Source organism: Capricornis sumatraensis, chromosome 17, assembly GCF_032405125.1.
Source record: "Capricornis sumatraensis isolate serow.1 chromosome 17, serow.2, whole genome shotgun sequence".
Taxonomy (NCBI): Eukaryota; Metazoa; Chordata; class Mammalia; order Artiodactyla; family Bovidae; genus Capricornis; species Capricornis sumatraensis.
Genome location: NC_091085.1, coordinates 37,104,485 through 37,131,772, shown reverse-complemented (window position 1 = coordinate 37,131,772; position 27,288 = coordinate 37,104,485). Strand labels below are relative to the sequence as shown.

At 36.6% G+C, this 27,288-nt stretch overlaps 1 protein-coding gene and 1 pseudogene across 1 annotated transcript in view; one reads left to right on the top strand and one right to left on the bottom strand.

Annotated features, from left to right (window-relative positions):
• Positions 1–25,431, top strand: part of SLC25A31 (solute carrier family 25 member 31) — a 29,968-nt gene extending 4,537 nt beyond the window's left edge. The window contains exons 2-6 of the mRNA XM_068990117.1: positions 7,484–7,611; positions 15,644–15,761; positions 18,589–18,743; positions 20,186–20,311; positions 25,231–25,431. Coding sequence (XP_068846218.1) covers positions 7,484–7,611; positions 15,644–15,761; positions 18,589–18,743; positions 20,186–20,311; positions 25,231–25,431 — 728 coding nt within the window. The remainder of the gene's footprint in view (positions 1–7,483; positions 7,612–15,643; positions 15,762–18,588; positions 18,744–20,185; positions 20,312–25,230) is intronic.
• On the bottom strand, positions 16,362–17,264 carry LOC138094016 (small ribosomal subunit protein uS5 pseudogene; annotated as a pseudogene).
• Positions 25,432–27,288: the final 1,857 nt, after the last annotated feature.

Below are 27,288 nucleotides of genomic sequence, written 5' to 3'. Positions count from 1 at the left end.
CCTTGCTCAGTTATTGTGTAATAAATATAGTTTATGTTGGCTCCATTAAATGGATTTATAGAGATAAGACTATTTGAATATTTGAAATTGTCAAGAAGACTATTTGAAATATAGATTCACATTACTTTTAAGGATGACCCTCATTCTAAGGGTGCCTTGAGATAATAGCAGATGATAGTATGAAAACATCATAATTAGCAAGATATTTGAAAGTACTGTGTTTTAACTAGTAAAATAAATGCTCAGTTGTGTCCTAATATCTTAAAGTTTGACCTAACCACCCTATCTAAATAGTCCTTCCTCTTTCTCCATCTGCATATTACTTTCTTTTTTTTCTGGACACCTAACATATTTATTTCTTCATTGTCTGTCTTTGTAATGTAAGTTCCATAAGACCAAGAACTGTACTCCTAGTGCTAACCATAGCAGGTCTGCTCTGTGTGCGTGTGTGTTAGTCGCTCAGTCCCATCTGACTCTTTACGACCCCATGGACTGTAGCCTGCTAGGCAACTCTGTACATGGGTGTCTCCAGGCAAGAATACTAGAGTGAGTTTGCCATTCCCTTCTCCAGGGGATCTTCCCAACCCAGGGATCAAACCTGGGTCTCCTGCATTGCAGGCAGATTATTTCCCATATGAGCCACCAGAGAAGGCCCTGCTATGTGCTTGGTATCACATAAAAGGTTTTTAAATGAAGAATCCTTTTTTTGTATAGTTATTGAGTATAGTTGATTTACAGTATTGTGTAAATGAAGAATCTTTGTCTCATTCTTCAATTTCTCTTTTGGATATGTTTTACAGAAGCACATAACAGGGTGGTGTAGTGGCAAAGGTATATAATTTGCTTTTTTAAGTATGTACATATTTGAGAATCATTGGTTGTATTTTTTTTTAACTAATAGGCAGACTGTCTAAGTATGTTGGAGTATACAAGTCTAGAATATACATACACTTGACTCTTGAGCACCATGGGTTTGAATTGTGTGGATTTTATTTTCAGTAGTAAATACTATAGTACTACATGATCCCTGGTTGGTTGACTTCATGGTTGCAGAATCGTGGATATGGAGAAGCTACATAGAAGAAAGGCAGACTGCATGTTATACTTGGATTTTTGACTGCATGGGTCATCAGCGCCCCTAACTCTCACATTGTTCAAAGGTCAACTGTATACCCAAACATGCCTAGCATTTCCATTCTTGACTTGCAAGTTGACCAGTAACTGACCTGGTAACGTTCCCCCATTTTCCCATAAGTTTTATATTAATTCTTAATTACTTTCTCAGAATTAAGTTCCAAGGAGGTTTTTTTTATCATCTTTAAATTTTGAAGAGATTATTTTTACTAAGCAATTAAGTAAAAAAAAAAAAAAAAGGCAACACACCTTAGATGTTCTGCTGGTAGAGGAGAAATATACCACAATCCCCATGTTTTTCTGTATCAATTTTGTGATTATATATTTGGAAACTGTCCTTTAATCTGCATGACTAAGGAGTGAAATACTACTATATTTGCTTCACTCTTGCTTTTCCTTTGTTTTATTCTGATCAAAATATACTACTGTTTTTATTCAAAGTGGATTTTTACCTAGAAGCAATAGAGATGTAATAGTTCTAGATCTGTAGTCAGATAGATGTAGAAAGATCTGGAATTAAATCCCAGTCTTTCCTTTATCTTGTAACCTTGGACAATTTTAATTTAACCTCTCTCAACTTCAATTTCCTTAGTTCTGTACTGGTTATAATAATATTGTATGTTTGTGAAAGTTGCTCAGTCATGTCCAACTCTTTGTGACCCCATGGACAGTAGCCCCCTAGGCTCTTCTGTCCATGGAATTCTCCATGCCAGAATACTGGAGAGGGTAGCTGTTCCCTATTGAAGGGATCTTCCCAACTCAGGGATCGAACCCAGGTCTCCTGCATTGCAGGTGGATTCTTTACCATCTGAGCCACCAGGGAAGCCCAATAATTTTATTACCTACTTCATATGATAGTTTTGATGGTTAAACAGGATAATCCCTGTAATAAAACAGACCACAAACAGTAAATGCTGGAGAGAGTTTGGAGAATAGGGAACACTCCTACATTCTTGGTGAGAATGTAAATTCGTACAGCGCTGTGGAGAATAGTCCAGAGTTTCCTCTAAAAATAGAGCCACCATATGGCCCTGAAATCCCACTCCTGGACAGATATCTGGAGAAAAGAATGATCTGGGACTTGCCTGATGGTCAGCGGATGGGAATCTGTCTGCCACTGCAGTGGACATGAGTTTGATCCCTGGTTTGGGAAGATTGCACATGCCGCAGAGCAACAAAGCCCATGCGCCGCAACTGCTGAGCCCGCCTGCCACGACTGCTGAAGCCAGGAGCCAGTGCACCGCAGCAAGCGAACCTACCACAGTGGGAAGCCTGCCCCGCAGTGAAGGGTAGCCCCACTCGCCACAACTAGAGAAAGTGCGTAAACAGTAATGAAAACCCAGTGCAATTAAAAAATGAATAAATAACGTGGTCTGAAAGGACACATGCACCCCACTGTTCATTGCAGTACTGTTTACAGCATCCAAGACATGGAAGCAGCCTAAATGTCCATCAACAGAGGAATGGAGGAAGATGTGATACATATATACAATGAAATATTACTCAGCCATTAAAAAGAAAATAATGCCATTTGCAGGATCATTGATGGACCTAGACGTGTCATAATGAGTGAAGTCGGTCAGACAGAGGAGAAAAACCATATGATATCCCTTATATGCAGAATCTAAAAAGAATTTATACAAATGAACTTACTGACAAAACAGATACAGATTCACAGACTTAGAAAATGAACTTGTAGTTGCCAGGGGCAGAGAATAAGGGGAAGGCATAGTTAGGGAGTTTGTGATGGACTTGTAAACACTGCTATATTTTAAATGGTTAACCAACAAGGACCTTATAGCACAGGGAACTCTGTCTCTATGTGACAGCCTCGTTAGGAGGGGAGTTTGGGGTAGCAATGGATACATAAATGTGTGTAGCTTGACAGCCTTTGCTGTCTACCTAAAACTATCACTACATTGTTAATCAGCTATACTCTAATATCAAATTAAAAGTTAGGGGAAAAAAAGAGAATGCTGTAAAATATTCAACCTTGTGTCTATTGCATGGTTAGTGCTTAATAAATTTTAACTCTTTAATCATTGTGAATACATTCTTGAATTTACAAATGTTCATTCCTCATCATCAATTGTAAATGAATGTCAGTTCAGTCCAGTTCAGTCACTCAGTCGTGTCCGACTCTTTTCGACCCCATGAATCACAGCACGCCAGACCTCCCTGTCCATCACCAACTCCCAGAGTTCACTCAAACTCACGTCTATCGACTTGGTGATGCCATCCAGCCATCTCATCCTCTGTCGTCCCATTCTCCTGCCCCCAATCCCTCCCAGCATCAGAGTCTTTTCCAGTGAGTCAACTCTTTGCATGAGGTGGCCAAAGTACTGGAGTTTCAGCTTTAGCATCATTTCTTCCAAAGAACACCCAGGACTGATCTCCTTTAGAATGGACTGGTTGGATCTCCTTGCAGTCCAAGGGACTCTCAAGAGTCTTCTCCAACACCACAGTTCAAAAGCATCAACTCTTTGGCGCTCAGCTTTCTTCACAGTCCAACTCTCACATCCATACATGACCACTGGAAAAACCATACCTTGACTAGATGGACCTTTGTTGGCAAAGTAATGTCTGTGCTTTTGAATATGCTCTCTAGGTTGGTCATAACTTTCCTTCCAAGGAATAAGTGTCTTTTAATTTCATGGCTGCAGTCACCATCTGCAGTGATTTTGGAGCCCAAAAAAATAAAGTCTGACACTGTTTCCACTGTTTCCCCGTCTATTTCCCATGAAGTGATGGGACCGGATGCCATGATCTTCGTTTTTTGAATGTTGAGGTTTAAGCCAACTTTTTCACTCTCCTCTTTCACTTTCATCAAGAGGCTTTTTAGTTCCTCTTCACTTTCTGCCATAAGGGTGGTGTCATCTGCATATCTGAGTAAATGAATGTACTTGGGATAAATTTGTTTTACATATAAAGTAGATTTTTGTAATCTATCTAAAGAACCTACATGGTACATAGTGTACCTAGAGTATAGTTTAATAAAATGTTGAAACCTAGCCTCCCAAAATTATATTTCTATAGAAAATGCATTCAGAACTCCACTTTGAAGTTCCTCCTCTTTGTACTCTTACTAAGGACATTGGTACTCCTGAAAGCATGGTACATCAGTGAGTTGGAAAAAAGGGAATAAGAGTAAGGTTTTGCAGCATGATATGTGGAAAAACGCTAAAGGAAGGGTTTTTAACCTGATACCTGTAGCTTCAGGGAATCTACGAATTAGTAGTAGCCAAGCAATAGTATTTTGTGTGTGAGAGAAATATTTTTTCAGACATAACTTATTAAAAGCTGCCAGTTTTCCTGTTGTTCTTCTAGAGATTTATTTATTTCTAGAATTTCATTGAGATATTGACAGTTGTTTTGTTGAATCCTCTAGATTGTTTCATGCAAATGCAATTTTGCTAAAAGGAATACATTCTGTCAATGATACCAAACCACTACAGTCATAAATCTGGCACTCTGTCATAGTCTCCTGTTAAGGTGCAGATGTCTGTCATCAGAATTTTCTATTTATATTCAATACGTTAGCCAAAGTTAAAAGCTTTTTACTACTCATTTGTGACACTCTTTTGGAAATAGATATTAATTCAGTACTATAATCATAATTGGACTTCCCTGGTGGCTCAGACAGTAGAGAATCTACCTGCAGTGTGGGAGACCCAGATTTGATCCCTGAGTCCCAAAGATCCCTGGGAGAAGGGAATGGTTACCCACTCCAGTATCCTTGCCTGGAGAATTCCATAGACAGAGGAACCTTGTAGGCTACAGTCCGTGGGATTACAAAGAGTCAGAGACAACAGAGAAATGAACACTTTCACACTTTTCATAATCATAATTATATAACAGCTCACAATCTGAAACCTGTAATATCTCAATACCATCTAAATCAACCATTTCCAAAATGACTATTAATAAATAAGAGCCATGTATAAAATGAGAATTGCAATACATTTTTGACACACAACACTGTTTAAGCTCAGTTTATTAGTTTTGATTTTTAACTTAAATCCCATTTGACTGCATTGGCAATTCTCCAGCCAATATGTTCTTTTTTTTACTTTTAAGATTGACTCCATCCTCTACCAGTAATCTGTTAGTGTGTTACTGTAACACAGGTGTAGATAATAAAATCTTATTCTTCAGTATTATTTACAGTCATATTTTACTTTCAGTGTTTCTCTTCCACAAGTCTGCAGAAAATACAAATGCTTAACTATGTTGTTAAATGTTGTTAACTGTGAAGAACTTAGAAATCACTAAAAATATCTCTGAAAATTAGATTCATCAATCTCCCTCAGGAATTCAGTGTGGCTGTAACTAGCAAGCAATATCCTTTTATAATTTGCTTACACTTCTCATGTTTTAAGATTTTTATTTTTCTTCCATTAAAGAAAACTTGTTGACTTTTCTTAGGTACAGAAAATATTTGCATGATTAAGGAAAGTATTGTAGTTTAGGGACTGAATTATTGAGCCAGATTGCTTGAGTTTAAATTCCAGGTGTACAATTTTCTGACCTAAGTGACACTGGACAAGTTATTTAACTAACTTTTCTATGCCTAAGAGGTTGTTTTTAATGCACTTCTTCATAAATAAAATGGAGAGATTAATATTACCTACCTCATGGGTGATATTGAGGATTAAGTGAATAAAAAGCAGTTTCTAGAAATTAGTATTGTTTTGTTAATATTGCCTCAAAAATTTTTACAATAATCATTTTGCATTTTTTAAAAAATAGACTTTTATTTATTTACTATACTTAAATAATTTCCAAACTCTTATAGGATTTGCTTCTCCAGAAACCCAAAGCTGCAGTAGAGCTTTGGAGACAGACAGAAAACTTGATTCTAAATCCTGATTATAGTTTTTAAGTTTATAAAAGTTTCAGTTTGTGCATGTGTGAAATGGGTACTATAAGAGAACAGATATCATAACCTTAGTGTGATGATTAAATTAAATGTACAAGTACAGCCTTTGCCGGTGCCTGGTACACATTAAGTGCTCAGGAAGTTGTAGCTGTTATCATTACATGTTAAATGCCCTAGTAATTTATGCCTGCAACTGAATGCCAAGTAACTGAATCAGTTGTGAGGTCTGAAAAGATTATTTCTTGGCCATTAATATACATCTTAATTGTCTCTATGTGACTGCTTTACATTCACCTTGGGATTCACTAATACTCAGTTTTACTTCCCACAAAGTATACTTATTTATTTAATAAATAAATATCTTTCTCTCGGTGTATTTATCTGATCTAACTTTCAGTTTCTGAGCACTGGGCCCAGTCAACTGAGATTATCTTCATTCAAATTTTTATCTTTAGGAGACTGTTTATGGGTATTCTTTTCTCCAAGCTAGGACTGCTGCTGCTGCTGCTAAGTCGCTTCAGTCGTGTCCAACTCTGTGCAACCCCATAGACAGCAGCCCATTAGGCTCCTCTGTCCTTGGGATTCTCCAGGCAAGAGTACTGGAGTGGGTTGCCATTTCCTTCTCCAATGCATGAAAGTGAAAAGTGAAAGGGAAGTCGCTCAGTCATGCCGACTCTTAGCAATCCCATGGACTGCAGCCTACCAGGCTCCTGTGTCCATGGGATTTTCCAGGCAAGAGTACTGGAGTGGGGTGCCATTGCCTTCTCCGAAGCTGGGGCTAGAGCTGTCTTATTAAGAGTAGCAGGGTTCAACCATCTGTAAAAACAACTATGGGTCCTAGAGGGGATCGCCTGTTGTATTCTGGGGCAGCTAAGGATTATAAAGGCAGCTCTGAATTATCAGGTAACACAGTGACTGAATTATAAAGTTTGGTCATTCAGTCCATGGAGATTTGAATTGGAAAGATTATTAATCTTGAAAGTTTCCTCCTGTCTCTTCATCAGGCCTCTGGAAACTGCCTTGAATTGTGAATTCCTTTTATTTGGCTAGATTATAAAATATAAAGATAAGACTCTTATCTCATTCTCAGGAGTATATATACAACACAGTTTTGTTCCAACAGACTTGTCACCATAGGAACTGTATTTTATGATTTGAAATGAGACTAAACTTCTCTTATGAGTACTAGTAAGCTCTGTTTTTCTATTAGTGAAGAGACCTATATTCACCTGGTAATGCTTTCCATAGGTTTTTAGGTAGTCAAGGATTCTTATTGGAAATTAAAGAAATTGAAATGGAGTGCTTGGAGTTAACACTGCCTTTTTTTCTTCAGTTGGAGACTGAAATTTCTTTTTTTGTCTCATGAGAAAAGATGTAAGTTTTAGGTAGTTCAAACAGCAAAATTTGTTAAAACTATGCAAATTATTTAATAATAATACAAGTTTATATTTAGTATGTTTTCTTTTGTAGGTTTCCTCAGTTATTGGCGTGGCAATTTGGCAAATGTTATCCGGTATTTTCCAACACAAGCTCTAAACTTTGCTTTCAAAGACAAATACAAACAACTGTTCATGTCTGGAGTTAATAAAGAAAAACAGGTAATTATTTTTTATTATTTTTAACTGAAAGATTCTTTAAATTATATAGTGCTTTACAGTTTTTAAAAGTTTCACATATGTGATTCAAATTACCCATAATAACCCTTTCCCCCACCCCCCTATCAGCCCCCACTTCCCTTTTCTCACTGGTAACCACTAGTTTGTTTTGTGTATCTGTGAATCTGCTTCTTATTTGTTTTATTCACTACTTTGTTGTATTTTATAGATTCCACATAGAAGTGATATCATGAAGTATATATCTTTTTCTGACTTACTTCATTTAGCATAATACCCTCAGAGTCTGTCCATGTTGCTGCAAATGGCAAATTTTCATGCTCTTTTATAGCTCAGTAGTATTCCATTGTTTATATCACATCTTCTTTATCCATTCATCTGTTGTTGGACACTTGAATTGATTATATACCTTTATAACCTTGGCAGTTACAAGTAATGCTGCTATGAACATTGGAGTGCCTGTATCTTTTTGAGTTGTGTTTTTGTATTTTTTGGACATATACCCAGGAGTGGAATTGCTGGATCATATGGTAGTTCTGTTTTTGGAAAAAGCAGGTAATTATATTTTAATATCTCTAAAATTTTCTAAGAAGTAGTTGAATTTGTCTTACCTGAGGTCATTTTTCCCAATTAGAGCATGATTGTGTTAATTTCTACTGTATAGCAAAGTGAGGCAGTTCAGTTCAGTTCAGTCAGTCGCTCAGTCGTGTCTGACTCTTTGCGACCCATGAATTGCAGTGCGCCAGTCCTCCCTGTCCATCACTAACTCCCGGAGTTCACTCAAACACGTCCGTCGAGTCGATGATGCCATCCAGCCATCTCATCCTCTGTCGTCCCCTTCTCCTGCCCCCAATCCCTCCCAGCATCAGAGTCTTTTCTAATGAGTCAAGTCTTTTCATGAGGTGGCCAAAGTATTGGAGTTGTATAGCAAAGTGAGGCAGTTAGACATGTATGTATACATTCTTTTTAATATACTTTTCTAGTATGGTTTATCATAGGATATTGAATATAGTTTCCTGTGCTATACAGTAGAACCTTGTTTATCCATCATATATATAGTATTTTATTTCTGCTAACCCAACGCCCCCCTCTTTCCCTCGCTCACCCCACCATACCCCTTGGCAACCACAAGTCTGTTCTCTATGTCTGTGAGTCTACTTCTGTTTTGTAGATAGGTCCATTTCTTTTATATTTTAGATATCACATATAAGTATTACCATATTTCTTTCTGATTTACTTCACTTAACTGTGATAATATCTGGTTACATCCATGTTGCTGCAAATGGTGTTATTTCATTCTTTTTTTATAGCTGTTATTTTCCATTGTATATGTACAGCATCTTCTTTATCCATTAAAAGACCTGTGGAGTTTTATTTGGGGAGGAGGTGCTCAAGTAGTAGAAAAAATAATAGTTAGAACATTAATAACTGTTAGCATATTATAATATTATTAAGTCATAGAAATTACATATGGAAATTTAGAAATATATTAACTTTTACAAGTTTCTATAAACCTCTTAACACAAATTTAATAAATAAGGGATCTTTAGTTGGAACTTCTTTTGACTACGGAATTGTATCAGAGAGTCCCGAAGACTGTCTTCATGTTCAGTGATTCACTAGGCCTCAGAGAACTCAGAAAAGCTATTATACTCCTGGTTTACAGCAAAAAGATGTAGATTAAAATCAACAAAGGGAAAAAGCACATAGGACAAAATCTAAGAGAAACTAGGTGCAAGCTTCTAGGTGTCCTCTCCTAGTAGACTCAGCTGGACAGCACTTAGTTCTCCCAGCAATAATGTGAGACAACACATATACTGCCAAATAAGGTTGCTCACTTGAGCTGTGGTGGTCAGGTCTTTGTGGGAGGGAAGTCAGTTTCATAGGCATGTATAATAGACTCAGCTACTCAGTCTCCAGCTACGGCTGCCACCCACTCAAAAGGCCAAATTGATATAGTTTAGCCCAAAGCCCCAAGTATACAAAGGGGTGTTCACCATAAATCAACGTTAGTATAAACTATCTGGTGTTGCCAAAGCTTCTGGCATATAAAGACAGTCTTACTAGATAGGATATTCCATGGGCTCAGAAAGTTACCTCAATGGAACCTTTGAGTCTGGTCAAAGAGGGAGATCTTTTCAGTATGTGCAGGGTTTGGGCAACACAAGCCTGCTGAGTTAGCCGTTTACTGAACATTTTCTACCCTATCTCCCCCAAAAGATAATTCCTGTAAAACTAAGCCAGATGGAGCTATTAACTCCAGAATTAACTAGAAAATTTATGTTACTAACATCTGTCCCTAACAGTGTAAATAACACGGTTCTAAAAGTTTCAGTTAACTCTGATCTCTGTTAAAACTCTGTAATAAATTTCAAATCAGTAGAGCTTGAGGTAAAAACATTTTTAGTATGCTTCTAAAGAATATGCTAGCACTTTCCTGGTGGTCCAGTGGTTAAGACTCCATGCTTCCAATGCAGGGGGCACAGGTTCAGTCCCTGGTTGGGAAACTAAGATCCCACATGCTGCAAGTTGTGGCCAAAAGATAAGAAAAGAACAATAAAAAAGAAAGAACATGCCGTCTTATTTAGAATGTAAAGATATTTAGTCACAAGTAATATGTAATGTTTAAATATATATTATTTATTAAATTTGGCTACTAATGATCCTTCTGTTTCTGCCCTTAGACATCAAAATGTTCTTCTATTTCTGTTCCTGCTCTAAAAAAAAGTGAAAAAAAAAAAACACCTGAAAATGAAAATACAGTATTTTGGGTTTCTTACCTGGTTTTCAAAGAAACATAGAAGATAGAAAAAACAAGTACAGTGTGAAGTGAACTGAAGTCGCTCAGTCGTGTCCGACTCTTTGCGACCCCATGTACTGTAGTCTACCAGGCTCCTCTGTCCATGGGGTTTTCCAGGCAATAGTACTGGAGTGGATTGCCATTTCCTTCTCCGGGGGATCTTCCCAACCCAGGGATCGAACCCAGGTCTCCCACATTGTAGACAAACGTTTTACCATCTGAGCCACCAGGGAAGTACAGTGTATGTGATTTAAAAGTAGTTGGTTTACCACAATAAATATCTCTGCATGCTTCTCAGGATGGCTGCACTGGTGACAGTACTAGCTGTTGGCAAGGATTCAGAGAAGCTGAATTTTACACTGCTGGTGGGAATGTAAAATGATCTTGCCGCTTTCAAGAGAGTATGACAGTTTCTTACAAACTAAACATATGCTTATCATACAGTCCAACTCTTGGGCATTTATCCCAGAGAAAAAGACCTCTGTTCACAAAAAAGCAAAGTATACAATGTTCATTGAAGATTGTTTCATAATAGACAAAAATTTGGGAATAACCCAGATGTCCCAGGTGAATGCTTAAACTGTGGTACATCTCGCCATAGAAGGTCACTCAGCAATAAAGAGAAACATGTTTTGATAAAACAAGTATTGTATGATCCTCTTGGGATCTAGTAAAGGCAAATTCATAGAGACAGAAAGTAGAATAGAGGTTGCCAGCTGTAAGAGGGAGGGAGATTCTTTAATAGGTACAGAGTTTATGTTTAGCATAATGAAAAGTTCTGGAAATAGTAATGATGTTTATACAGTGTTGTCCTTAATGCCACTGAATTATACACTTAAAATGCCTAAACAGTAAATTTTACCATATAGTTTTAAAAAAGAACAAACATGATATAAACAGCAACTTTGAATGCTAACTGAAAAGATACCAATCTCAAAAAATATTTGCTTTCTGGTTTCATTTATTTACCATTTACCAGGAGAGAGGGAGGTGGCTATAAAGAGGTCCATAAATGGAGGATCTTTATCATGGAACTGTCCACTATGATAATTTGTGGTCATATGAATCTGCACATATGATAAAACGGCGTAGAACTAAATACACACACAGATGAGTGTGTAAAACTTGTGAAATCTGAATAAGGTAGATTTCCATCAATGTTAGTTTCCTCTACTATAGTTATGCTGGGCTTCCCAGGTAGCTCAGTGGACAAAGAATCCTCCCTCAACGCAGGTCTCACAGGAGACTCGGGTTTGATCCCTGGTTCGGGAAGATCCCCTGGAAGAGCATGGCTACCCACTCCAGTATTCTTGCCTGGAGAGTCCCATGGGCAGAGGATGGCAGGTTACATACATTCCATAGGGTCATAAAGAGTCCAACACGACTGAAACCTCTGAGCATGCACACACGTAATTATGTTACTGCTGCTAAGTCGCTTCAGTTGTGTCCGACTCTGCGACCCCGTGGACTGCAGCCTACCAGGATCCTCCATCCATGGGATTTTCCAGGCAAGAGTACTGGAGTGGGCTGCCATTGGAAAATTGCTTGAAAAGTTTAAAGACTTCATATGTATTAGGATGCATGTGAGTCTGCTATTATGTCAGAGTAAAAAGTTTTTAAAAAATAACCATGGTAGGGAGATGTGTGCCTACTATATACTCTTATCACTGAACTTTTACTTTGCCCTTTGAGGTAGTTATTTTTACCCCAAATGTACAGATAAGGAAAACAAGACAGAGCTTAAAGCATTTGCCCTAGTCTTTTGTTCATGTCTTTCTAATTCTCAAATTCAGTTCTTTCTACCATACTCTTACTCCTCTTCCAGCTGAGGTGACTGAACTAGATGAGTGTTAGCTGAACCTGGGCATAACATATGTCTCTGCTGCTCCTAAGCAGCTACCAGCACAACCCTCATCGAAGACTAGAGCTTCCTCCTCTCTTCCATGCCCACACAAACTGTTAGAAAGAACTTTGGTCCCAGGTATTTGTGCTTGGAGGCAGTTTATCATCTATTTGTCAACAGTTGAAAATGAATAGGATTATTTTCCTCTAAACTCTCTTATTCTCCTTTCCTGATTCCTTTCACTTCCTCTCCATTTATAGTTTGGTGGTGGTGCTCAGTTGTGTCCGACTCTTTGCTACCCCGTAGACTGTAACTCACCAGGCTCCTCTGTCCATGGGATTTTCCAGGCAAGAATACTGGAGTGGGTTGCCATTGCCTACTTCAGGGGATCTTCCTGACCCAGGGATTGAACCCACATCTCTTTCATCTCCTACATTGGCAGGCAGATTCTTTACCACTGCACCACCTGGGAAGCCCCCTTTTACAGTATAGTAATATCTGAAATCACAAACTTAAAAAACAACTTCTGGGGCTGTTCTATTTTCAAGCTTAATTGTGGCGGAACAGACTTTATCTGTTACAGAAACACTTGCAGAATTATCATTCAGCATAGTCTTCTTGTCTCCTTCCCTCCTTCCATGCTCCTTAACCTTCCCTGCCTTCCTTCCCTTAGTAGTTTGGCCATACTATTTATACATTTTGTGCCTGCCTGCATTGCTTTCTCATTGGCGTCACTTTCGCTATCAGACAGGTCCCTGTTTGAATAGTAAATTATGTAAATTATACATTCACCCAGAAAGTTATGGATCTGTTTTCTTTCTCTTATCTAGGAAGGAAATAGAATGTTAAATTGAACTTAAGATGCACTTTATAAATCTTCGTGCTGCATAGGCATATTTGATTTGGCCTGTTTGCTTGTAAGAAGCAGAGAAATTACTTCAAGAAAAAGACATATTTACTGCAGTGGAATTTGAACCACAGGCAGCTGTAGGGATCAAACTATATACTCCTTATCTTTGTCTCCCAGGTCATTTAGTCTATCTGTCTGTAATGATCTGGTTTTTTCTGTGTATCTATTTGCTCTGCATTTCCTCATTATTGCCCATCTTTTTTACTTTCCAACATTTTATTTCTTTTAAGTTCACTGTTAATACCATAGTGATTCCTACTAACCTTTCAAGTGGTGGGGGGGTTCTTTACCTGAGATCCATGCAAACTTGAGGAATAACTTAAACTTTTACAAAAAAACTGTGTTTATATATGTGAAATTTTTATTGGAAAAGTATCTGTAGCTTTCAACAGTCTCAAAGTAAACTGAAACCTAAAAACATTATTTAATGTTTTTTCCTTTTCTGTCCCTACTACTAACTGGCCTAGAATTTCTAGATTCACATTTATAAGATTTAAACTGTGGCCTAGCTCCTCTTTTTCTGCCAGGTTACATATCATCTTCCAAACTATAGATTAGCTACCTTCTGGTCTCATTATCTCTATATGATTATGAAACATGGCTATCTGTACAGTAGAACTTATGAGTTTCACATCAAAAGGCACTGTGGGAGTCCAAGTACCCTTCATTAAACAAATATTTATTGAATGCATTACTCTTACTCTGGACAAGGCCCCATGACTTGTTTTGTGAAATAAACAAATGAATTAAAAATTCAGGCCTCAAAAAATGTAGACAACCTAAATGTCCATGCAACTGATATGGATAAATAAAATGTGTTAAGTCAGTAAAATACTATTTGTCAATAAAAAGGAATGAAGTGCTAACACATGCTACACATGCTACAACATGGATAAACCTTACAAACATGTTATATGAAGGAAGCCAGTCACAAAAGGCTGCTTGTTTCATGATTAGGGAATGTCTGGAATAGGCAAATCTATGGAGACAGAAAGTTGCTTAATGGTTATGTTGGGTTCAGGGAGATGGGAAAGGTATGGAGTGACTGCTGATAGGTACAAGGTTTCTTTTGGAGTGATGAAAATGTTCTGAAACTGATAAAGGTTGTAAAACTTTGATACGCTAATAATTCATTGATTTGAATATATGGGTGAACTGAACAGTGGGTAAATATATCTCAGTAAGTAAAAATAATAATTCTGGCTGAAGAAATTTATAGTCTGTAGAAAGTAAAACAAGACAGGTACACAAATAATTATAAATTGAAAGTAGTGATTGTAAATACTGGTTTTAAAAAATGAGAATCTGGAACATGTTGATACATTTTACATATTGATCACATGATTTACCTTTAATTCTCTGAGAGAAGAAGTATTTATAGGAAGAAGGTATTATTACATATAGTTCTGAATGAGCTGGAGATCAGAGAATTCATGAAAAAAAAACAGAATTTGAATTAGAGCATAAATCAATAACTTTTTGTTTATAAAAGATAGGAAAAAAATTTAAAAGATGGAAAGGGCATTTCAGGCCAGGAGAAAATTGAGAGTTCCAAAGCATGGGAGACTTAAAATTATTGTTGGAAATAAGAGCCACAAGAGGGAAGGGATGTGTGTGTACTTGTAGCTGATGTGTGTTGTTGTGCAGCAGAGGCCAGCACAGCAATTATCCTCCAACTAAAACTAAATTTAAAAAAAAAAGATGTCAGAGAAGCAAGAAACTGAGCTTGACTAGGTTGGTTACAGTGGTCTTATACCCTAGGTTTTCTGTAAGAACTCCAGTTCAAATATTCCTTTCTTTTTCTTGAGCACTAGATGTTGAAAAGCAGTTTACTGGACCTAAGCAGAGCACATTTCAAATGTTTATCAAAAAGAACCTCAACAGCCCTTGTGAAGTAGTAGATCAGTAAGGTCTTCCATGCCACTCAGCCACATTATAATTGATTTCTGCCAATTTACATTTGGCATTTGAACATAGTCTATATTTTTGACCTGTTTAAATTTATTTTTACTAAAACTACAGAGTGACATTGTGGCATTATGATATATTACTGTCCCTCTCCCCTGCCACCAAGAAAGGGAACAACTGAGGCCTCCACAGATACCTAACATTTTAGTTATAAAAGGATATATTATTAATAAAAAGCTTTATACAGTCTAAAGAGTGGAATATCTTATGTGGCTTCTTGTGCTAATCTGGGCTGCTTTTGCTGGAGGATATTAAAATATCTTGGAATTTCAATATATCAGCATCTAGCCTGCATCTCCTAGACTGCCTGGTGAGAAACAAAGACTGCATGGACATGGAGGGAAGTATTTTGGATGATAATATATGCTTATTTATTTTAGGTGTTTATTTTGTAAAAGCATCTTGTAAATCTGGCTCTTTAACCTTATAAAAATAAAAGATTTTTTAAAATCAGAGTCTATAGTTTAATAACTACTTTTTAATTAATATGTTTCAGTTCTGGAGGTGGTTTTTGGCAAACCTGGCTTCTGGTGGAGCTGCTGGGGCAACATCCTTATGTGTAGTTTACCCACTAGATTTTGCCCGAACCCGATTAGGTGCTGATATTGGAAAAGGTACGGGATTATTAGAAATGCTAACTCTTCCTTTGTGGTTTTGTTATTTATTATAGTTATGCTTTTAACAGTAGTGTTGCATTCAGCCTAAAAATTTTATTCTCAACCAAATGGTAAAGTCCATAGAGCCTAAAGATTACTACTTTTTTTCTTTTCTTTTAAACTAGGGAAAGGAAGGCCAACACTATAGTAACATAAAAGTAAGCCACAAAGAGCACTTTAACTTCTGGTTTGTTTCTCATTTTGTTATTTAGAGAGCCATCCCCTAGATTCCTTCATCCACTTATTTACCTGTCTTGACTGTGGCCCCTTTCTAGGTTACATGTATAACTCTCACCGTAGATTCCCTTTTCCTCTGTCCTTACTTATTTATCACATCCTCTGTGTTTCTTCATACCCTTGTTTTGGTAGATGTATTCTTTGATAGCTTTCTAAGGAGGGTGGATAGGAGATAAACTGAGATCTTGGCTATCTGAAAATGTCTGTTTCACAAATATTGGCCATATGTAAAATTCTGGAATTAAAATCATTTTCTTTCACAATTTTGAAAGCATTACTCTGGAGTCTAGTTTCTAATACTGCTCTTAAGAAATCATTTCCTTACTGCTGATCCTTCTGTATATGACTTTTTCTTGTTTTTCTGGCTTCATTCATTATATTTTTCTCATATAAAACTATATGGTGGCTATGTGGAGGCTGGGTCCTCTGCATGGAAACTCTAGTATGAGTCTTTACGAGATGGTCAGAGAAGTCCTGATACAGAGACTTGGTGAACAACATCTCTTTCCAGAGACCAGGAGTAAGATAACTGTAGGTCTTGGAAATGGCATCAGAAGTGGCCCTGGCAAAGTTGCCCAAGGTTCCGGGGCAGCCCCTGGCAGAGGTGCAGCAGTCGTCAGTTCCAGCCATCAGCAGCAGCTTCTTGGGCTCAGAGGCTAGGACAGTGCCAGTGCTCCTGAGGACAGGGATGAGGCGCACCAGCACGGAGCCACAGCAGCGGCCTGTCACCTTGTAAGAGACGGTGTGGGGCTCGCTGTTCTTATCTCCCCAGGAGCCTCACAGCACAGACGATGGCGAGCTTGGCCAGAATGGTGGCCCCATGAATGGCAGTGGCTACCTCCTTAAGTACTTGACGCTCAAATTGACATGTCTCTTGCAATCCCCAGTGGTGACAAAATGTCTTGACCCTGGTCCACTGGCCAGCATGGGTCTGCTTTTGCCTAGGCATAATCTTTAAAACCTTTGAGGGATACCCCAGGGAAAAGTCAATGATCTCAAAAGTTAATGATCTCAGATAGCCTGATGGGCAAAAAGAAGAAATAGATCTCCTTCAGGGACTTGATTTTCATGTCCTTGACCAGGTGGCCCAGCTTGGTGATGTCCTTGGCTTTGCCTCTGCAAGCTCTGCAACCTCAGCCCTGGACGCCAGCGCCACTGCCGAAGCCTCCACAGAAACCACCCATGGCTTCCCGTTCCAGGGCCTCCAGGCCCCCCACAGCACATTTATCATCCACCATTTGGTGTTTTTTTCTTTTTAATTACCTTATATCCCTGATGATTTGACATTCACAATGATGTATCTGTGTGTGAGTCTTTTTCAGTAATTGTGAAGGTAACTCAGTTGGCCCCATGTGACTCCAGCACAAATTGGAGCCTTACCACAGTAGTACTTAATTCCTTTAATTTTAAATTTCTGTGATTATTGGAGACATGTGGTTCTCTTTTCAACAGTATCTCCCTCTGCAAGAAATTAGGTTTCAACTTTCTCTGCTCACTCTTAGTGAGTTACCACTCCTCCACCTCCCTTCCATCTTGCCAAAATTTGTGAACTTTATTCTTGTCATGTACTCTTTTTTGCTTTAAACCTGTTTTTCCCTTATTATTATTTTAATAGAATTTCTCAAGGAAGCAGAGATTCATTCAACAAGTATTATTGGGTGCCTCCAGTAAAGTGGGTCCTGCTTGAGATACACCATATTAATCATGGAGCTCATGGTTCATGTACCTTACAGTCTAGTGGAGGTTGTAGTAATTAAAAAAGGAAAAAATGACTAAAATCTACTGTCACTTGGCGATAAATGCCAGGAAAAAAAATTTAGGAGAAGAGGATGACGTCAATTTTAGATAAATGATCAGAGAAAAGGCCTCAGAAGGGATGACAGTTTGGACAAAGATGAGGAGTTTGATCTATCATGTTTAGGCGGCAGTCCAGATTTTCTTGTTAAGAAAGTGAAAATAACATGCATTCTGGTTTAATTTCAATTCTGTAGTTTTGTTTTCTCTCAAAATTGGAAGAACCTTATTTTGAAACATTGTATTCTGTATATAATTGTAAAATATTATCAAAGATTTCTAGGTCAAGGGAAAATAAAAACAAAAACCATCAAACACTAGAAAAATATGACACCTCATCTAAAATATTAATAATCCTTAAAGTTACTAGTTTTTAGCCTTTCCTTTTTATCTGTCTTTTTGCTCTTCAACTGAAGCAAGTTGTAGACATTTTTAATGCCTAAGTATTTTCTGAATGCTAACTAGTAGCTTTATTGAATGGTAATTTTATTGAAATGTTTTAAGCCAATCAGATTGCTTGAATTAGATTGCTTATATAAGAAATTAATATTTGCAGTTAAAGTATCTTGGTACTACTTGACATCTTAATTATTTTTAAATGAATGGGAAGGTTTCTATTTGTGCCTTGTTTGTTAGAAAGATTTCTAAGTGTTAGTACCAGGTAATTTAAATCTGTAAAATGTTTAATTTACTTTGAATAAAGTGTTTATCTGATTATGATGTTGCTAATAAATTTTAAATGGCTGTATTTTAGGTCCTGAAGAGCGACAGTTCAAGGGTTTAGGTGACTGTATTATGAAAATAGCAAAATCAGATGGAATTGTTGGTTTATACCAAGGGTTTGGTGTTTCAGTTCAAGGCATCATTGTGTACCGAGCTTCTTATTTTGGAGCTTATGACACAGTTAAGGTAATTTGGTACTTTAGTATATATTAAATAAATTGTTTCTTTTTGTTGTTCTGATTAGTAATATGTTCAGCAAGTATGTTTACTTTAATTATAGAAATCAAAATAAATGATGACATAAGAGACATTATAGCATTCTGTTTAATCATGACTTTGCCATAACCTAATTAAATTACAACTCTATTATGAACCTGAATTTGAATATAAAGCATAGACATATAGTGTTTGTGCTGCTTGCATTGGAAGATTCAAATAGAAAACATGCTAATTAGATTTATATCATAATTGAATATTTGGTATATAGGCAGGCATCTTCTAACAGTTTTCTAATTTTACATTCATTTTGTTATCACTTTTTTTACATGCATATTATCAGTTTACTGTCATCATTGGAAAAAGGCAAGGCATAATAGTTAAATATGATAAATATGCTACTATAGCTCAGTGATCTGTTGGGTACTATTAAATTTTGTATTGTTCTCCAGGTTCTGCAATTTGCCTTTTCATTTCAGATGTTAGTAGTGCTTCCGTAAGGTAGGAAACAGAGAGATCGTAATAATGGCTGCTATTTTTTTTATCTATTACTTAGTTTCAAGAACCTTGTTAAGGACTTTACATCCAAACACTGTGAGAGCTTTTAATATATCTCATTTTAAAAATAAATAACCTAGAAATGGCCAAGTAATTTATGTGGCAAGCACAGATCCCATGTTCTTAATCACTGTATCATAATGCTTCTAAAAAGAAGCAAGGAAATTAATATCAGTATTATTTACTATTAAGGTTAAAACTTGAGGGAAATTTTATGATGGTGTCATATATTATCTCTGCTCTCCCTGTTCAGTACAAATATATTCGAATGTCATTTTTATTGCACTCTGGACATAGTGCTTTTAGTTTGTAGTATATTTTTTAGACAGATAGATTAATGGAAATTACAGGATGTTATATATGTTTATTTAATCACAGAAAAATTTATGTTTACTCTCCCTTTGCTTTTCTCTAAGCTGTAGTAGTTATAAAATTTAGAAATGTTTCTTCACTAGCTTAGAGCTTTAAAGCTTATCAGATATCATCTGTCAATAGTAACAGGCATTCTTTCATCCTTTCCAGCTCTATGAGGAAGAACAATGGAAGAACTTTTTTGGTTACTGGTTGCCATCTCCTCTTGTTTTCAGTGCTATTAATAACAAATCTCCTATAATTGCAGATATACTATTCTTTTTCAAATAAACTTTAAAAATATAGCCATGTGTGGGGTTCTCCTTTCTTATTGATCTCTTGCTATTATTTTAAGCTTTCCATACTAAATCCAACTATTTTTTATTGCATTTTAAATATAATTGAGCCCTCTTTCATATATATATGTATGAATTTTCCTTTGACTTAATAATTTAAGGTATTTTGGAAATTTAGATGGTTACTTGATAATTTTTCTTTTCTAGGGCTTATTACCAAAACCAAAGGAGACACCTTTTCTTGTCTCCTTTTTCATTGCTCAAGTTGTGACTACATGCTCTGGAATACTCTCTTATCCCTTTGACACAGTTAGAAGACGTATGATGATGCAGGTATTTTATATTATTTGTAAGCTTAATTGAGTTTTCCAATATCTCTGATATTTGGGTGTAATTTAGAGACATTTTGACTAAAAGACATAGGCCCTTTGTTTTATTACTAAAATAAATCCATGGTATGTTTGGTTTTGTTTCCTGTCATAAGCAGTCAGTCATCATCCAGCAAAGTTTCCTCCATGTCTGCTATCTGAACAGCAATGTCTTTCTCTCCTGTAGTGTATATTACTGTTTGGAGAGTGGAGGGGCATGGCAGGGATTAGATGAGAATGTGTCTGTCTTAACTGAATATTAGATTAAGTAGAATAAGCCCAGTCACAGGCCACTGACATATGTAATCATTTGTTGTAGTATATTTTAGTAAAAGTAAATAATTTTAACTCCAAGGAGGAGAATATATTTATAATGATGTATATTCTAAATGTAAACCCCCAGACCAAAATTTTGATACTATTGATCTCCGTTGTTGATACTTATTATATTCATTCATTTAGCAAATAATTGAGTGACTATTCACCAAGCTTTAGTGACACAAACGGGCTTCCCTGGTAGCTCAATCAGTAAAGAATCTGCCTGCAGTGCAGGAGACCCAGGTTTGATCCCTGGGTCAGGAACATCCCCTGGAGAAGAAAATGGCAAACCAATCCAGTATCCTTGCCTGGAAAATCCCTGGTGGGCTGCCGTCCATGGAGTCGCAAAGAGTTGGGCACAAGAGTGACTAACACTTTGAGTGACACAAATAAAATAAGGCAGAACCTGCACCCAAACTCATAGCATACTACTGAAAGCATACTGTTAATGGTTTAAATAGAAATGTGCATAAGTTCCAGGAATGCAGTAGGGAAGGGGTACTCCAGTGCTTAAAAGTGATCAGAGATGGCCTCTTAAAGAGCTGAATCTCAGAAAATAGGCTTTTTCTCAAGATAGTGAGAGAACATTCTCAGCAGAGGGGAAAAAAACATACCTAAAGGTATGGCTTAAAAAGTATTTCAGTATAACCTATATATGATAGGTTTCATGAGGGCAAGTGAAAATAATGAGGCCAGCAAAGCGAAGCTTATTATGTGGCAGAACTGTCCTCAGTATTTTATACTTTAACTCATTTCTCAAACTAATACTGGAAGGTGTAGTTACTATCATTGTCCTCATTATCCTCTACAGAATGGTCTTGAAAGAACCCACTGGGCCACATGAAAGGGACTATCAATCAGTTCAGTCGCTCAGTCGTGTCCGACTTTTTGCAACCCCATGGACTGCAGCACGCCAGGCCTCCCTGTCCATCACCAACTCCTGGAGTTTACTCAAACTCATTTCCATTGAGTTGTTGATGCCATCCAACCATCTCATCCTCTGTCATCCCCTTCTCCCACCTTCAATCTTTCCCGGCATCAGGGTCTTTTCCAGTGAGTCAGTTTTTCGCATCAGGTGGCCAAAGTATTCGAGTTTCAGCTTCAGCATCAGTCCTTCCAATAAATATTAAGGACTGATTTCCTTTAAGATGGACTAGTTGGATCTCCTTGAAAGGGTAAAGCATATCTAACCTATTTAACCTGTTGCTTCCTATGGACTATCCTTAAAGTTGTTCTTTTTTATCTGTTTTCCTCTTAATCTATGTCTAGCTCTGGTTTAATTGAAAAACTTGAAAATAGAAAATTAATTTTTAAATAGACTGAGTTAGGTAGATGGTTCGGTATCAATGTTAAATTGTCTGATTTTGATAACTACTTTGGGCATGTAGGGCAATATACTTATTCTTAGAAAATTCACACTGAAATGTTTAAGGGACAACTATAGCTGCAACTTACTGTCAAAATAATTCATAAAAATTTGTGGGTGTGGATTTTTATATATACATGTGCATTGTTACATATATAAAACATAGTACCACTGCCATAACAAAGTGCCAAAGACTGGGTGGCTTAAATAACAGATTTATTTTCTAACAGTCTAGCAGGGTTGGGGTCTTCTGAAGGCCTCTCTCCTTGGCTTGTAGATGGCTTTCTCCCTGTGTCTTCTGATGGTACTTTTTGTTTCTTTTCTTATAAAGATGATCATTTTGGGTAAGGGACCACTCTAATGAGTTCATTTAACCTTAATTATCTTTATAAAGACTTTATCCAAATATAGTCACAGTCTGAGGTTCTGGGGTTAGGTCTTTAATATATGAATTCTGTGAGGACATAATTCATGACGGTCTTCTTTAAATTTTGCATTTTGATTTTATATCCCACAACTTTGTTAAGCCTTATTACAAACACTTATCAGTATGTATACCTTTTGAAGTTTTTTTTTTTACACAGTGATATAATCTGCAAATATACCACATTTTTTCCCCCTTTCTTATCAATTCTTATGCCTTTTATTCCTTTTCTTGCCTTTCTGTACTCGTTGAGACCTCTGATTCAGTGTTATATTAAAGAAGTAATAACTGGCAACCTTGTTTTGTTCCTTGTCTTACAGGAAGTGCCTTCAGTGTTACAAAGTTTAATAATTAGCTGTGAATTTTTCAGTTATCCTTTATTATGTTATGACTGATACTTTCTGTTTTGGATTACAGTAATTTTTAATCATGAATGGTGGTCATTTTTTTTTTCTATATTGGGATGATCATATTATTTTCTCTTCGTGTATTGATATATGTATTACATTAATCTATTTTCCATAGCTAAACCAACTTTATATGCCTGGGATCAATCCAGCTTGGTCATGGTGTATTATATTTTGTACTCTTTGCTAGGTTTGATTTGCTGGATTTTCAGGATTTTTGTATCTGTTGTTTCTCCAACATAAGCTTGACATTTTTTTTTCCTTCTTGTATTATCCTAGTCCTACTTTAGTATCAGGCCTATTCAATTGTTACAAAATATGTTGGGGAGTCCTCCCACTTTTTCTCTTTTTTGGAATAGTTTCTGTGAGACTGGAACTAAATGTTCATTGAATATTTAGTAGAACTCACATATAAAGTCATCTGGATATGTGGTTTTCTAATTTATGAGATTTCCAACAACTGATTGAATTTATGTAACAAATTTAGTAGTATTCCAGTGTTTTTTCCTATTCTGTTGGTAAATTATACCTTTAAGGAATTTATTTATTCTGAGTTTTCAAAATAATTGTCATAAAAGTGTTCATAGTATCATGTTGCTCTCTCTTAATCTCTGGGTCATCTGCAGTGATGTTACCTTTGCCACTTCTGATAATTTAAGAGCCTTTTCTTGTTTTTCCTGAAACAGTGCTTCTACACATTGGTCAAAGTATTTCAAATAAGTTTTTGTTTTTTATTTTTTCTGTTGCATTATTTCCTTGCTACATCTTACAAATTTATATGAGGCATTTTATGGTTATAAGTAAGTTTTACAAATTTTCTAAGATATGTTTTTCTTAACACCCAAATGCAATATATTTCTAGTTTTCTTTTTTGCCAGGGTCCAGCCCTGGTGGATCCAGGGTAATTCGAAGCGTGAACGGCATAGGCGAGGAGAAACTTATTTATTAATATAGAAATATAAGATTAGATTAGGAAGAAATAGTATAGTAGGAAATTTAGGTGGAGAAAAAGATGCTGAATAACTTGGTTTACGGGGAAAACCAATAAAACCTCGAGACAAGAGGTTTGCACCATCTACGTTAGGCCACCGGCGCCCACTTGAATATCGAAGGGTGCCTCGCCTTAGGCTCCCTTTCGCATGGATCTTAGCAGCCAGGGCAAGTAAGTAGACGTGGTGAGCCTCCCTGCTCCAGATGGGAATTCAGCCGAAAAAGGGGAGAAAAGAACGACCTGGGGAAGCCCAGCATCGGTGCAAAACTCCAAAAACTTTATTTTCAAAATCAGCTTATATACCCCAAGTTGTATATAAAGAAATAATGGAATATGCAAAGTTATGCAGGGGCAGCAGTCCTGACCCTCATTGAGACCAGGCTTTCTTTTTGCATACCCTCCCGTATACAAAAAGTCTCAGGTGGTTTACATTATCTTCTGGCCAAGAAGCCTGTTAACATTTTTATGCCTCTCTTCCTGGATAATTAATTGTCTATCAGCCAGAAAACTCCTTTTCCCTAGAGGTATTTTTTCTTTACTCTGCATCACCCTCAAAGTACTAAATAAAGTTACATTTCTGTAGAACAAAGGTGCAGTGGGTTATAACAAAGAAAGTACTTAAGTCAGAGATCTAATGTTGCTAATACCAGGTCTACTACCTGTTTTTCTATATACCAACTATCTCTACAAATAAAAGATATGAAAATTTGGCAGCAAATACTGGCTCGACAAATGAAACCTTTAATCAGTCCTATTCTAATGATTTTGACTCCTCGGAAGCCCCTACATTCCTAGGATGTTTTAAGCTTCCTGTGCCTCCGCAGTCTGGAGGCCTCAAACAATCACATGCGCAGCTGTACCGGTTCTGCAGGGAGGCTAGAAAGCCATCAGAGGGGTTTTTGGATTGAAACACCCTTTCAAATGCAGAAGACTAAAGCTCTGAGTTGACTTTTTCCAGTGTGTCAGAAGAGTGAAAAAGCAGAGTACAAAGGCCGGCAGACTTTGGATTTTTGGGGTACATGCTCAGGAAATACCGGGGGAAGCCCTGAGATTTGACTCGCCTTGCCCCTCAGATCTCTGCCACATGACCTTGTCACGGGTGGGATTCCTCACGCTGGCTCCCGGCAGTTTTTGTTTTTGTTTTGCTATTGATTTCTCACTCACTTAATTACAGTGTGGTGAAAAGATAAAATCATGTTATGTGATGCCATCTTTTAAAATCTATTAAGCCTAATATTTGGCCATCCAGTATTCAATATATGACTGTCAACATACTTATTCAACACAGTATTAATTTTAATCTATCCTTGGTGCTATATAAAATCTGTCTTATGATAAAAGATACTAAGATAATGGCAAACTGTTTGTCTTTATATAGAGTGGTGAGGCTGAACGGCAATATAAAGGAACTTTAGACTGTTTTATGAAGATATACCAACAGGAAGGAATTGGTGCATTTTTTCGTGGTGCCTTCTCCAACATCCTTCGTGGTACAGGGGGTGCCTTGGTCTTGGTATTGTATGATAAAATTAAAGACCTCCTTAATATTGATATTGGAGGTAGTTCAGCAGGCGATTAAATTGAGACATGGATATAGTTAACTTCTTAAACATACAAATTACATAGCTGCCATTTGTGTACATTTTGATAGTGTTACTACTGTCAGTATTTTCTTAAAGTGCTAATTCTGCAATAAAGCAAAGGCTTTTTTCAAGAATTTAAATACCAACAAAGCAGATAAATGCAATTTCTTTACTATTTAGATTCAAACTCACTTTGATGAGACATTTTACTTACTATAAGTGGTACATGTTATTTTTATTAGTTTAAAATCTTTTTCTTTTGTGATAAGGTAAAATGTACAATGCTAAAATCTAGGAAATGAAAGTATCTTCTTTTAAAATTGTATTATTTTAACTGTCTCCCTATCTTTTGAAATCATACGATATGACAAATATTTCTTAAAAGCTTATCCGGAGATGTCATCATGATATCTGTGAGCATAAGTAAGCTTTCTTCTACAACATCTTTACTAAAGCAGCTCAGGTTATTACTGTGTACAGTGTTTATGGTATCATATAGCTTTTAATAAGCATAGATTGTATATCTGATTATAAAAAATGATAATGACTTTAATGACATTGTAAACCTGTAGTTGGAAAGTGAAAGATGTAAAGATGGCATATTTGCTAGCTTTTATCTTTAAGATAAAATCTTGCTAAATGTGAATGTATCTTAGAACAAAAATTATCCCCTTGAAAATTAGTTTGTATTCTTTGTATTGATAAAAATAAAAACGTTTAAAACTGGCTATGCCTGAGCCTTATTTTCCTTGTTGCTAACATTATTAATAAGCAGAGAGTAACCAAATTTTTATCAGAATTGGGAACTGGCTTAACATCAGAAAGCAGAGTTTTCAGGGTTTTGTACAGGAGTCTGTTTGGTTTTTCAGAAATGTTGCAGAAGATAGTACATTTGAAATACCCAAGATTTTAAAGTTTTAGTGGGTAAAGGAATGTTAAGCTAGTGGGGATGAACTTTAGAAAGATTTTATGAGGCAATGAGTGGGTAAAACCAAAACTGAGTGAACTTCCTGGGGCACAGGGTAAAGTATATTTCAAGGAAAATAATCCAGAGTATACTTTGTAGTCTATTGGGTGCTGTCACTTGAGAAAAAAAAGTTAACTCTTTTGAAAACTCTTAACATGATTTCTTGCAGAGGTCAACATAACACAAAAAGTTAAATAACAAGATACATGTTTTTGTTTCCTTCTATACTATCAATAATTCTGTTTACTACAAAAAAGGAAGATTTAAGATGGACCAAAGCAGTTAAAATAATAAAATATTAGTAACAGTGTACCATACAAACATAAACTAAGAAAAGATAAAAGTTTTCAGCTTGTTCAGGGACATGCTTAGAAGCAAAAAGTCTTTAAAATCCTGAATGGCATCCATAGAGAGCAAACAGGAATTTAATTACTAACTCACTAGACCAAAAGTGTATTCTTTGAAGGCTGGAACATGTATATAGTTAGGACAAAAGAAAATGAAATGTCACCTAGGAGACTGAAACAACATGCTGTGCCTGCCAACCACATGGCTCTACAATAAAGCTGAAAGGTTGGTAGGGGAGAAACTAAGATAGGCACCAGACCATAGTACATAAGGAGGTTGGCCAGCTACCTCAAAGCAATGAGTAGGAAAAAGGAAAGTCATCTGTGAGAAATCAAAACCCCCAGGCTTGAGTCACAACAAAAAGTTCAGAATTTAGACGTAAACACTATCTGTGATACAGGAACTCCAACTTAAATAATTAAAACTGTTCTGGACCAGTGAGACTTCCTCAGGGCTCTGACAGAAACAAATAACAAAACCTCTCTGGAACACTTCTGTGACCCAGGGCACACAAAATATCCCACAGAAAAAACAACCT